This window comes from Girardinichthys multiradiatus, chromosome 18, assembly GCF_021462225.1.
Source record: "Girardinichthys multiradiatus isolate DD_20200921_A chromosome 18, DD_fGirMul_XY1, whole genome shotgun sequence".
In the NCBI taxonomy this organism is placed as follows: domain Eukaryota; kingdom Metazoa; phylum Chordata; class Actinopteri; order Cyprinodontiformes; family Goodeidae; genus Girardinichthys; species Girardinichthys multiradiatus.
The window spans coordinates 17185708-17200194 of record NC_061810.1 but is presented as its reverse complement, the minus strand read 5'-3'; the positions used below and the strand labels follow the sequence as shown (position 1 = coordinate 17200194).

The 14487-nt window shown below is 37.4% G+C and overlaps 1 protein-coding gene across 5 annotated transcripts; it reads left to right on the top strand.

The window, feature by feature from the left end:
* Positions 1–725: 725 nt before the first annotated feature.
* On the top strand, positions 726–14425 carry LOC124883790 (C5a anaphylatoxin chemotactic receptor 1-like). Of its 5 annotated transcripts, XR_007042317.1 has the most exons (6): positions 1437–2778; positions 5938–6013; positions 7780–8062; positions 10113–10205; positions 12263–12449; positions 14292–14425. XR_007042317.1 is itself a non-coding variant. In XM_047391124.1 (4 exons), exons 1-4 carry the CDS (start codon positions 1352–1354, stop codon positions 10181–10183), a joined length of 453 nt encoding a protein of 150 aa, XP_047247080.1. In that variant the 5' UTR covers positions 726–1351; the 3' UTR covers positions 10184–10810. The 5 variants fall into 5 exon arrangements, 4 of the variants coding, with proteins under 4 accessions (XP_047247080.1, XP_047247079.1, XP_047247078.1 ...); XM_047391124.1 differs by lacking the exons at positions 1437–2778; positions 12263–12449; positions 14292–14425 and adding an exon at positions 726–1374 and having other exon boundaries at positions 10113–10810; XM_047391123.1 differs by lacking the exons at positions 12263–12449; positions 14292–14425 and having other exon boundaries at positions 1446–2778; positions 10113–10810.
* Positions 14426–14487: the final 62 nt, after the last annotated feature.

Here is a 14487-nt window from a genome sequence, read left to right as displayed (position 1 = left end):
GATTTAGACAGACTGATGTTTCCAAGCCTTTGTTTCTGTTAATTATGATGATTTTCTGCTTACAGCTAATAAAAAAACATGACATTTAAGATTCATATATTACACCAGACCAATAAAAAACATGTTATTAATGAAATGTGGTCTTAATTAAAAGTATGTTTAATACCTGCTTAAAGGCTGTTATTTTCAAGAGGTACTTAAACAGGTCTCATAGGAACACATATTCTAATTTATTGCATATGACTGTTGTAGCAAAAGAAAACTGCAAATTAAGTAAATATAGAATAAAGTGCAATTTAGCCATGAATTCTTTTGTTTTCTATTGTGCTCATTCAGCAACATGTTTTTAAGTATCTTGAATTCAAACTGATAACTGTGAATGCAAGATATTATCTGCAGGACACCTCCGCTTTTCCCTAATTAAAAAAAGTTATTAAAGTTTAACAGGGACAGAACACCTTTTATGTTCCACTATCTTTGTTCTGCTTACAGTCCATCAACAAAGCATACAGATGGCATTACTCATTGCAGTTTGTGATGCACTGCCTGTTTAGCAACAGTTGCTGCTTGTTATATATACATATACATATCCCCTCCCCACGCCTGAGCCCTTGATCCCCTGAGCTAATTCCATGAATCGTCCAAATCTAAATCCACAGATGGAGGGATGCACAGTTGGCAACAGAGAGAGAGAGAGAGTCATGAGGATGGTGGATAGATGTATAAGAAAGACCAAAAGACTCGTAATTAATTGTGCAAAGCTCCAAGTGTCCATCTTATTGTTGTTGTTGAATCTATCTGTGGCGGGACCTTGTGACTGTTTTGTGGCCTTACTTTGCAGATGTACGAGTGACCAAGTGTACCAACTCGTCAGAGGGGACGGTCAAGCCAGACTGACGTCACACAGCAGCCTCTGTAATCGAAAGAGACGTTAATCCTTCTCTGCTCCAAAGCCTTGCAGTTGGTGGGGAAAGGGAAAAATCTAGAGACACATAGAGAGAAAGAAACGAAAGGAAGGAAAGTTTGATACGTGAGAGAAGGGAGCACATGTGGGCAAATGGGAGGACATATTGACTTAGACCAGAGTAGAAAGGGGCTGCCTTAACTGATAAAGAAAGATTAGACATTCACCCAAACCCTGATCTTCTCTTGAGCTGGTATTCCTCAAGGTTTGGAAGTCCAACTTCTTCCAGGCTTCGCCCTGGAGGCCACAAGCTCCTGTGAGAGGACAGCAGAGGGGGAATGCTGTGGGAGCTGCACACCCCCTATTGCAACCCCTCTGGTGTCACCTTTGCTGACCGTGGAGGAGCCGAGCTTCACGACTGTGGAACTGTGCCAAGATGGACAAGACATGCACCTGACCCCTAAGGAAGGGTAGGAAGTGACTACTGTGTGTTTTAGACACAAGTTAAACCCTAACTAGTAATAACGGAATAAATTAGCTGTCATTCTGTTAAAATTATAACCCTCAAACTGAAGAAGTCCTGAAGATATAATCATGCAAAAAACCCTACAAGTTTAGTTAGAACCAGAATTTTAATCAATGGTAAGAGATGAAGCAGCTTTCACATGTCAAGCATAGTAGTTTAACAATTTTTATCAGAAATACACAGTATGTTTCAGGGCACAAGGATTTTCGATTTATGATTGATATATAAACATCAAATAACTTCTAAATGTCCTGTTCTAACATTTAAAAGTAGCACGTGTTTTTATTTTATTTTTATTTCTAGAAAAATCGGGGAATATGCACATTTTCTTTAAAGGTGAATTGGTTGTAAAGTGCCACATGGTCAGCTAGTGTGGAAGAGGCTCAGTGAAGTTTGATTGGGCCTTTCCGTTAACAGGCACTGAGTCTTTTACAGTCACAACGAAGGAATGTTGAACAGACTGTCCACTGGCTAATCTTTTTAGCCAGTGGGAGGCCGACTTGTTGTAGTGCTTTGGGTTGTTGTCCTGCTCAATAACTCAAGTGTGCTAGGGTCATAAACTGTTAGGTGGACATTTTCAGGATTTTCAGTTAGAGAGAATAATTAATGGTTCTGTCAATTATTGCAAGCTGTGCAAGTAAAAAAGCAGAAGGTGTTTTATTTGCTAAAATGCTGTGTTAGTTTAATGGGAGATGTCAAGTGACACAACGCACACCTTCCAAAAAGTTCTACTTTTGTCTTGTCACTCCACAGAAAATATGTGTTTTGGCAAATCTGAGACAAGCCTTTGTGTTCTTTGTGGTCAACTGATTCTGTTCGTCTTTGAACTTTGACCTTAACTGAGGCAAGTGAAGCCGGCAGTGCTTTAATTATTGTTCTGGGTTATTTTGTGATCTACTGGATTAGTCATTGATGTGTTCTTGTAGTAATTTTCGTAGGCCAGCCACTCTGGGAAGGTTGTTCATTGTTTTTTTCGTTTGTAGATGTTTGCTCTCACTGTGGTTCACTTGAGCAAAAAAAACCTTAGAACGGCTTTGTAACACTTTCCTGACTGACTGTCAATGACTTTGTTCCTCAGCTGCAAATTTCTTTAGATTGATATTTTAGCCTGTTTCATGTTGTTATTCGGGATTTTATTAATTCTAAAGATCTGGCTGCAATCATGCTTAGGTGTGGCTTGTGACAATTAATTCATTATATAAAAAGAGGGGTAATTACATTCTCACACAGGGCTACGTTGATTTGGATACCTTTTTCCCTTTTATATATGAAACTATCATTTGAAAATGTCATTGTCGTGGGTTTGGAGGCAGGACCGGGATGCAGAACATGGCGAGGAGGCCGCATGGTGAGTAGATGAAGTTTTTTATAATGAAACTGAAGGTAGACTTACAGACTGGTAATCTGAGAGCACACGTTCAAGAGGCGAACAGAAAACAAACCACTAGGAGAAACTCGGGAAGACAACTAGGGTTGTTAACGTGAGGAACCAGCGGGGAATAATGAAAACTAGAGAGCTTATAAGCTGAGGGAAGTGGAGTATGGACCAGTGAGACAGGGAGGCAGGTAATCAGAGGAAACATGAACCAGTTGTGGACCAGGCTGCAGGGAACTGAGGGAATATGGTACTATGGAAACGGGAGCTAGAGAACGCAGAGACAGGAGGGGAAAACTAAACTAAACTAAACTAAACTAAACTAAACTAAACTAAACTAAACTAAACTAAACTAAACTAAACTAAACTAAACTAAACTAAACTAAACTAAACTAAACTAAACCAAACTAAACTAAACTAAAGACATCTCTAGAGAAAGGAAACCTAAACATAAAACACAAGGCTAAATCTGGAAGGAACACTAACTACACAAAGCAGGGACAAGAGGAACTATACTAAAGAGCAAGGCTGGGAAAGAACAATTAATCTCAAGGGCAACAAGCAACTGGGTAAATAATAACAAAAAGGGGTCTTAGGCCAGAGGGAAAAAAGGAACTAATAAACTAGAAGAATGCAGCAAGAATAAATAACCTAATAGTAAACAAGCACAGAAACTAAGTGATAAACTAAACTAGAAAACCCAGAGAAGCAAGGACAACTGTACTAATAATAATCAAAGGAGAAAACCATTCTAAGTCATAAATAAATGAGAAAGCAACCACCAAGGGAACTAAAGGCGAGGGGAGAAAGAACTACTAAAACTAAGATGACAGAAGGAATAAACAAACATAACTACTAAACCCAAAGGTATAGAAACACCTAACTGACAAAGTAAACAAACACAAAACCCAAAATGGCAGATCCTGACAGAAAACTGCTTTTTGTAATTATTCAAGTTATCTTTGTCTGTTATTATTAATAGTAGGTTGACGATCTGAAACATTTAAGTGTGGCAAAAAGCCAAAACGGAAGACATCTGTAACCGACATAGTCTTCCCACTGCACTGCATACAAATAAAAGTTATTTAATGGATGTATATACGTGACAAGAAAAATCTGATTGTGATGTGGAAACAGGAACATATAGGCATATATTTTTAGCCTTGTTTGTCATCATTAAGATAAAAGCCAGAAGCCTGATGACTGCTGTTTATCTCTGCTGATGACTCAAACTTATCACCTGAACTATGGTGTAGACTTGACATTCATTCTTGATTCGCATGGATTCTTTGTTCTTACAACACAAATCTACAGTTTAGTATTTTTTTCTTGTTTGTTATAAATGATACAACCCTATTTTGAGGATGGATTCAGTCAAATGCACGGCAATCCACTGAAGAAAAAAAAAAGAAATGAGAGTGACTGTTGACTGAGCTGAATCAATGTTAAAACAATGATGCATAGGTGGGATTACACAGAGGTTAAGCTCCTTCATCATAATAGCTGCTGAAAGTTTCCATCCCAGGTGGCACACAAACAGCTTAGCACGGAACACTTGTCAACAGCACACTATCAGAAATTGAATTGCAAAGCTGCGCATGTTCACAAGTAGGTCAAACATGATAGCATCCTCCCAAAGCTGATCCTGTTTGGATGAGAACAGGGTGTCCTCATTTTGCCCATTGTGCAAACTGGCTTAGTGTTTGTGTATTGCTTATAGTGAACAATAAACGTTGTGTGGAGTCATAAAGCCGAAGTTTAACACAGTAAATAATACAAAAAAGAGAGGAACAGCTAAAATCTGTTCAGGTATTTTTTGAAGCTATGTGGATTTGAGTAGATGCTCTCTAAAAAGGAGATACTGAAGTTTTCTCTGAGGCTCTGTGAAGACCTCAGAGGTTTGCATTAGGAGTAAGAAACTGGATCATGAAGACCAAGAACCACGAAAGACAGGTCAGGGAGAAAGCCGTGGAGAAATTTAAAGCAGCTTTAGGTTATAAAGCATTAACACACCCTGTTCAATGTGATGGCAAGATGGATGGAGCTAAATACTAAAACGTTTCTGAACATGCATTTTCTGGAAATGCTTCAGTTTCAATCCAAAGCAAACATTTGCACTTCTATTATCTAACCAAAAACGAAAAAAAAAAAACCACAAAAAAACATACAGAGGTGTTAAAACACCCAGCCAGCAAAACATAAAACTTTGCTTTTATGGGCACTTCTTTTCAGGGATATATTCACAGAATATTTCTAAAATGTATTAACTGACAGAACTTTAATGCTGCTGTAGTTTGCTAATAGAGCCCAGAAAAGAATTTAGAAAAACTTTAGATTACATCAGAGTTTTAGTGGAAATTGAATTAAAGCGCAAGCTTTAGCAGAATTGGTCACTGACTGAGGCTCAAAATGAGAAGGAGAAAACAAAAACGAAGAAGCAGAAAACTAAAACAAAAAATGGTGGAGAGAGGAATAAATATAGGATTCAGAGCCAGATTCTCAGTCCTTGCTAATTCCTGTCAGCCAACCCATTATTTATGGGAGCGCTAAGGCTGTTCAAGCTAAAACAGGGCATTTGACCAGGCTGATTCTGAGCCAGAAAACAAAAACTGCAGAATATAATTCACTTTATTTTTGACTGCAGTTTGAACTGCATTAATCAGCCAAATGAAAAGCAAATTCAGTTTGTGTGCAGTTGAGAGGGAAGTCACACTTCTTCACCGGTAATGGACAAAATGATAAAAGACAGGAAATCCATGAACCAATCAAAAGGCTAGGATGTTGGGCAATGTGACTGTGCTGTAATTCAGCTTTAATGCTGATGATATCAGATATCGTGCAGTGGAGCAGAATGTCAAAATAGTGTACCTAAATCCTCTCTGAAACTTTGAATCCTGTATATAAATAGAACTGTAGAAACTGTGAACTGTTGCAGACAAATCAAATAAAAACATGAAGTGAGTTACACTGATGTGAATGTAAACATTATATTGCAAAAACATTTTAAAAACCCATATGAAACCATAGAAATTAGAACCTCTAAGGTGTTTCCAAACCTTGCAAAGAAATCTAAAATCTTTCTCACAAGCTTTAAATTTCCCTTATCTTTCTTACTGTAATTGTACTCTCTAGGGTTATGGAGGAGATGATTAGTCAAGATCCAAACTGTGAAGATATGCAGAAGAAGGACCAAAGACTGCCATTCCAGGTGGGCTATGTCATCACTCTGTAACCAACTTCTTTAAACTCGGTATCACATGTCCGATAACATGCTGGTTAGGTGTGTGAGTGCGGTTGATGGAGAGGAAACAATGCGGTTGATGGAGAAGAAACAATGTTGCAAGGCTATCTAAATGTTTCAGAATTCTTTTGAATACTTTCTTATTTTGCACAACTATGACATGGAATACAATCAGTTTTTTAAAAAGTTCAGAAAAAAGCCACATTTAAATTATACGTATATGTTTTTATTTAGACTACGAGTTAAACTTTGTGCTGCCATAACTGCATTGTTTTTTAATGTTATAATCATTAGTTTTATCTGAGTTTCAGTTTTTCTCTTGCAAGTAAGTTAAAAATAAATACGTAAAAAGTTTATTTCTATGGCACATTTTATAATAAAAATCAGAAGCTGTTACAATAAAATAAGCAAAACTAGAAAGATTATAAATAAAGCAAGTTTAAAAAGATTAGCATTGAGCTTTTTAAAAACAGATCACTGTTAACACAGATCTCAAGGTCAGGGCTAGAGAGTCCCAACAGGTACAAAAGTCTCCTTCAGTCTTTAGCCTGGTGTGACCGACGCTCAGCCAGCAGGCCCTGATCACAGGGATCTGCTCGGGACATGAGGATGCAAACATCCTTTAAAATAGGCTGATACTTTTCCATGCAAAGATCTCAAAGTCAAAACTTGGACCTTGAGGTGGACTTGCAAATTGATAGAGAGTAACTGGAACAGAAGCAGAGGAACATGTGTGTTTAGGGGATTGTAGTCTGAACAACCTGCATACAATGCATGAATGTTTTTTTGAGAAAATTTAATAATGAAATGCAAGTGTCCAGATGTGACGAAATGAACGCATTGATAATAACTCGTAGTTTAGAGCGTGACACAATACGACCCAGTTTGAGAGTATTTCTAAGATAATATAAGCAAGAGTGAAGCAGAGGTGTGACATGTACATCCAACTTAAGAACTTAGTGAAAGGTTTTTAACAGACCATGACCTTTGGTGCAAGAGTTTCTGGAGCACAGATGACAATTCAGTTTTCTCTTCATTCAATTCAGTTTCCAGCCATTCAGATTAAATAGTCTAAACACATGTAGATTACATGTAACTTAGACATCTCTTGTGGCTTAAATGAGATCTACATCTAAATGCCATGTAAGACATAAGGGAGTCTGTAAAAGTGTTTAAAAACAGCAGAAGAAGAAGCTAATAAAGCAGAGACCCTAGAATAGAACCTTGTGGCACACCACAAGCAAGGGAAGTGATGGAAGACTTGAAGAGCTACAGAGAAGGATCAGAATGTGATGGTGAACCATGTCAAAAGCTACATCCAGGTCTAACATTAGCAGAACAGAACATTCTCCTGGATCACTATGCATTACTATGCTACTGGAGACTCAGATCAGAACTTTTTTAGTACAATAAGCTGTATGGACCCACACTCAATTATGCAAGGAGCCTGGGTTTGTCCAAAGCAGGTGTAAGCTTTTTATCCACAATACTGTCTTTTTAAATCCTAGAAATAGAGGCTCATTGGGACATTGATCTGTAGCTGTTAGCAATAAATGGTCAAGTTGTTTTTTTTCAAGACAACAGCAGTCTCGAAGTAGCCATATACTTAACCAGAAACCAGTAAAGCATTGATAGTCGTGAGTACACAGGAATCCAAAGAATTAAATACATTTACAAATACAATACAGTTTATTTTATTTATTTTCTCAGTCCTAAACCACCTGTTCCTCTAGATTTTCCCTGATCCGGTCGAGATTGTCCTGGGCCCAGAGGCTTCTTTGAACAGTCCGGACCGGTACAAGGAGCGTCTCCCCTCCATTGTTGTGGAGCCCACAGAAGTGAGCGAGGTAGAGAGTGGTGAACTGCGTTGGCCTCCAGAGAACGCTGAGACAGAAGACGATGAGGAGGACCTGTTCCTGGAGCAGTGCATCCCCCCTGCCAACATTGCTGACTGGGGAGAAGACGAGGAGGAGACATCAATAACACTGCAGCAGCAGCCGGGCCTGACACTCCTTGGTGAGCTGGCGAACATCCCCTCTGTTTTGGACTTACTTTTATAGTTGCAAAAATTTGATCTGTATTGATTATTTAGGAATATGGATACATTATCCACTAAAACCACCACTTAATTAAGTTCCGCTTCTCGAAAAGAAAAATTCAATGTTTTAAATAAAAAATAGAAATGGCCACACCAAACATTGACTTTATTGTCCTGAAGCAACATTGTAACTAATTTGACTTTAGTCTTGCTGTCATTGTTCATTTGGAAGAGCCATTAGTGTCCAAACTTTAACTTCCTAAGTTATGTCTTGAGGTGTTGCATAAATATTTCCAAATTATGTTCTTTTCTTATGATGACACCTCATTTGTGAAGTGTACCAGTTCTTCCTGCAACAAAACAGCTATGTAGCATAATGCTCCCATCACCATACTATACAGTTGGGATTGTGTTCTCGGGTTTGTAAAAGCTTTCCCCTGTGTAATGATAGTCATTATGACCAAAACTTCAAAAAAGTTATTTTTGATCAAATCCAATGACAGGTCTCCAAAATTTAAAGTTAATTTGCCAGTTATAATCTAACCTTTTATATTGATTTTGGAGTAATGGTTTCTTCTTCACTGAGTGGGTCCTCAGACCATATTGTAACAGGAACTGTTTCACTGTGGAAAATGAAACGCTTACCAGCTTCAGCTAGCATCTTGACAAGGTCTTTAGCTTTTGTTCTGCGGTCAGTAAAAACATTTCACACCAAAACGTCTTAATCTCTGGGAAACAATACCTGTCTCCTTCCTGAATGATACAATTTCCATATAGTATGATATTGTGTAATAATTGCCTTATTATACTTTTTCCATGAGCTTTCAAAGCTTTGAAGTCACCATTATCTGGACCCAGATTGTTTAAAAGCTTTGCCATTTTAGTGTATGTAAAATACAACTATATAAAGTATATAAATATAAAGTAATAACAAATACTTGAAACTGCTTTAAAACAAGAAAGTTTTGGTGGGATTCAACTTGAGGCTATGAAAAAGTTATTGCTTTTTTATACAGTGTATATAAGTAGAAAACAATATATAATAAAATGAAATGTTATTTAAAATTTCTTGTTTGGTCAAGATGTTATTTATCTTGTTTAAAAATAAATAGTAAAAACTGTGAAAATATAATGTAATATATTTTGGTGTGTAAAACTATTTATTTGTGAAAATAAAGCAAAGTGCTTTATTTAGTCAGTATTGTGGGATACATATAAATATGTTAATTTCTTGAAACTCTGAGCAAAGTGTAAATCTTACTCTAACTGGAAAGGTTTCACTGCTATATCTGTTTATGTTTTTCTGAAATTCTAAGAGACCACTCATACAGTTAGGCAACAATTATGTAATATTTTGCAGCAAAGCATAAATAGAACAGGAAATCAGCACACAACTTCTACTCTAAACAAAGCAGAAATGTGTCTTCACGGTACATGTAACACTTTTCTCTGTGGTTTTTCTGATGACCCTCCCACTAGCTGCTTCCTTTTGAAAATGGTTGAAATTATACATTAATTAAAAAATGTTTCATGTCAATACATTTTAAGTTTATGCTCCCTCCCAAAACCTTTTGGAAATCTAATTATTTAGATATTTAACTTGAGTAAGGGTGTATACACATTTTAAAAATACACAGAATAAACTAAATCCTAACTCTGATGGAACTTTTGACAAAGCAAAATTGAAAGTAATTATTTAACTTTTAGCTTTCAGTTGTATTTTTTATTTTTAAATGGTTTTGAATCTGATTTCTCAGAATCCCGCATGCAAGCTCAGCATGAGAGATTGCTTCAAAGTTAACAACTCATTGCAACCAACTGCCCACTGTTGCCACATCCCCATTCAGGGGGAGGAATGGCTGCAGACAATCACACATAAGTTCAATTTAGAGAGATCAGTGAACCTAACATGCATATCTGAGGACTGTTAAAGGAAGCCAGAGCCCCCATGCATGCATACGGAGGGCACGCAAACTCCCTGGATGTAAAACAACAATCTAAACCTTGGTGTTTTTTTTTTTTTTGCAGACCTTCAGTCTGATGCATTTAGAGATGACACCCCTACGCTTCCTCCCAACAGTGCCCACGCCTTCAACTGAGCTCATCACCTCTAGTTACTTAGTAAGGAAACATCCCAAGATGAACTGTGGCAATAACTCTACAAAGCAGCAAACCCATCAAAGTGATAAATAAGTGTTATATTATCAAAAAGGCAACACACAATAACATGGCAAATGAGACATTTTGGTCCATGTATTTAACTGTAATTATATGGACCTTTTCTTATGTGGGAACATGATCATCAAAGCACATAAATGCACAGATGTTTTTAAAAATCACTTTAAGGCAATATTTTGCTGACATTGAAGGTTCTGGTTTCATTTCCTTTGGGAAGGTCCTCATTTATAAAGCCTTCCACCACCCAAGAAAAGAAAAAAACCCTGACATTGCAAAATATTTCTTGTATTCAAGTCCTGCTTCTTTTCCATTCACAAACGGGTTTTGTTAAAAATATTTACATGCTTTTTCCTGTATGTAGTGTGCAGTAAATCACTGTAGAGGTAACATGCTTTTTTTTTTTTTTTTTATAAAGGCAGGTTTACTTACAGCAGCAAAAAAACAACAGTTGTTCAGGCTAAACTCTGAAATGATTTGTACATATGGAAACTTGGATAAATATTATTGTTTTAAATTTTAACAATAAAGTATTAGTTATCCTATGAAAAGTGAGGTTTGTGTCATCTTGTTTTAAATGTTTAAGTTCTTCTACTTAAAGCCCAGATTCAGATGCTATACATGTCCTTAACACATAAACATGTCAAGTTCACATGTTTGACATATAATGAAAGCAAAAAGCAAAGGCAAAATAATATTATTAATGTGTGAAAAACTTCACAGGAAAACGATATTATAACACCATATAATTTTCATAGGTGAGACAATGTTTATAGGACCAAATTCACATCTGTCACCCATGTTACTGCAGCATTTCATTTTGCCATGTGAAATCTAAACATATCATTTTCACTTCTGTTTTACATATTACAGCACCATGCAATTTGTTTTTATTTATAATTAGATTCTTCTTACTAATATCTTCTGACAATAAAAACATACCATAAGTTGTGTTGGGAAAAAACATGTGTGTGAAAACCTGAAGAAAAACAATAAAAATAAAAGTTTTTCTTCTTTCATTTCAACTAAAATATGCTTCAACACTTTAAATGTAAAACATAATAATGACAAATAAATATAAATTTTTTCAAGTGTGTCCAGGAAATGATAAAAATCAGTTCAAAGGAATCTGTGTCACAGCAAAAGTGAGAAAAAGCAGAATCATGGTGCGGATGATAAACAGGTGCAAATGTAATCTTTTGAGGGGGAGAAAACCATTAAAATAATATATATAACAACTCCAGAGAAGGAAATTGTGCTGAAGGTTTTTCATGCCTGTGGACCAAGTTTTAAAAAATGCAATTGTGATGAAAAGGGTGAGACAGAAGTACATAGGATAAAGATAAAAATAATAATTTTTATTTGTTACACCATGTAAAAATAATTTAAATAAAGCCATTTACGGGCACCTTTAGCAATGATTTAATGGTTTCTACCTCCTGAATATTCATTATTATGCACGCAATAGTAAATGAAAAAGGTCAAGGCAACCTAAATGTTGCCATATTGTTAAAAACTTTCCAAACAGGGAAACCTGACATTGTGCAAAAATGACCATAAATGTTCGAGATGTTCAGATTCACTAGTTTTTGGCTTGATCACTCTGTTATACTTAAATTGCTTAAATTGGTCGGAATTGTTTGGTCACTCTTGCGCAGTTGAAGTGATGGGTGCATAAGCCTGTGAATGTGTTTGTGTGTGTTAAGGGGGTTGGAGTTGTAAAGGGTACTCTTAAAAGCACAGCAGCAGCTTTGTAACTTCCTGTTAAGAATCAGAGTGCAACTTCAACAGAGCAGTCAACTGTAAGTAGGCATGTTTATTAAATCTAATTAGATGTCTTAGTTAGATTTAGTTTATTCTACATGCCCATATAGGAAATTAGTCAGTGTTAGTTTTACGGGACACATTTCCGTTCCAAGTTGTTTTAGATTTAAGGTATTGTCTGTCTAAAATGAAATAAGGCATTAATTTGTTTTCTTAAATGTTATCGTTTCCACTTACAGGATTAGTTTACCATGGCTTCCGAAGCTTCCAACAGTTCTGATGCTTTCAGCTTCTCTGAAGACTTTGGTTTCCTCTATGGGGAGAATTCCACAGACTTATTTCCTGAGGATTTGCTTCCTGAGATTTTGCCCATCCAGATAACGGCTCTGGTTCTCTACGCCACTGTGGTCCTGCTCGGAGTACCTGGTAATGCTCTTGTTTTGTGGGTGACTGGCTTCTGCATGACCCGCTCTGTTACGTCTATCTGGTTCCTGAACCTGGCGCTGGCTGATCTTCTGTGCTGCCTGTCCCTCCCTCTGCTCATGGTGCCCCTGGCACACGATGACCACTGGCACTTCGGCCCGCTGGCCTGCACTCTAGTCAAAGGCCTCTTTTATTTGGTGATGTACTGTAGCGTTCTGCAGCTGGTTCTGATCAGCTTGGATCGACTCATGCTTGTCAAAAGACCCATCTGGTGCCAGAACAACAGGCATCCCAGGAAAGCTGTATGGGCATGTGTGGCTGTGTGGTGCCTGGGTCTGGTGGGCAGCATCCCACAGTTTGTCTATGCCCAGCAGATTGAGGCCGGGGAACAGAAGAGAGAATGTGTACTAGCATACCCTCAAAAACGTGTCTGGCCCATTTCATGCTTTCGCTTTGTGACGGGATTCATCCTCCCCTTCTTTGTCATCATCATCTGTCATCTGGTGGTGTACAGCATCACCCAGGGGGGAATGTCACGTAGTCGGGTGAAATCCAAACGAACCCTGAGGGTCATCATTGCCGTGGTGTTAAGCTTCTTCTTGTGCTGGCTCCCCTTGCACATTGTGGACTTTATCGACTTGGCCACCCCACGAAGTTCCTCCCACGGTCCAGATATCTATCTGGCTCAGGTACTGACCCTCTGCCTGGCATATTTCAACAGCTGTGTCAACCCTTTGATCTATGTGTGCATAGGGCGAAGCTTCAAAGACAGCATGAGCCGCAGCCTGCGTCACGTTTTTCACTTTGCCACCGAGGACCCAAACTTAAAGGGGAGTGTCAAGAACATTGACACCAAGAGCACCACCAATGGAAGGGAGATGACCAACATCTGACTTGTTTTCACAATCAAAGCCCAAACTTTTATATCTGTGGGGGAGATATATATGAACAGTTAACTCCCTGCAACTTTTTTTGGCCCTGAACTCAAATTTAGTTTGGAATAAACTCTCAAATTTACCAACATTGTTTTAAAGAGACCATGTAATACATCATTCTGAATATGTGGGCAGGTGGACTTCTGCAAAGGCAGTGAATATGTTGGGTGGCTCATAATTGCTAATCAGGATGTCTTGCATAATCTGCAATGTTCCAAAAGTTCCCTCTTAAGCAGTAAAGATTTAAACATTTGGCCCACTTCCTCTTTTATATATTATCAACAGACGAGTTTTGTATTTGCAAGCTACAGGTTTCTATGTGCATCACCTTACTGTGACAAATTAAACTGCTGTCAGAGAAAGTTGTTTTTAACATTCATAGGTATTCTTTCCTCATAACAACTTTCGGTAGTGACGAAAGATTGGGCAGAAATGTCATTTATGTTGCTGTTACTTATACACACCACAAGAGGGAAACATTCTCTAAAAGTTTAAAGATCACAATGTTACATTGCTTGTCATAAGAACGGTTCATTATAACAAAGTTCCCTTTTCAAAAAGGCCTGACGTTTATAACATTTATTCTTTTTCAATTAACAGAAAACATCTAACTAACAAAAAATGTTGTATTGATGTAATGTTTTTTTTTGTTTGACGTTTACAAAAATATTGCATATTTGACACAGTTTAATAAGAATTGCAGTGCAGGTTTTTTAAAGTAAGTAGGAAAGACGTTTTATATATATATAGTTGTATATATGGCTGTTAAACAGGAATTTGGATCATGACTTCAGTAAATGTTTTGGGAATGATGAAGTTATGCACATATTTTGCAAGAAATTGACATGTATTTAAACAATAAAATATTAGATGTCAGTCAATCAGTCATCTTCTACCGCTTCTTCCACAGTGGGTCGTGGGGAAGCTAGTGCCTATCTCCAGCAGTCTATGGGCGGGAGGGGGGTGTACCCCCCTGGACAGGTCGCCAGTCCATCTCAGGAATATTAGATGTTTTATGTGAAAATAAACACCCTGTAATATTTATTCTTCAAGGATTTACTTTTTCTACATGCTACTCTACATGCTAACAGACATGCAAACAGAAA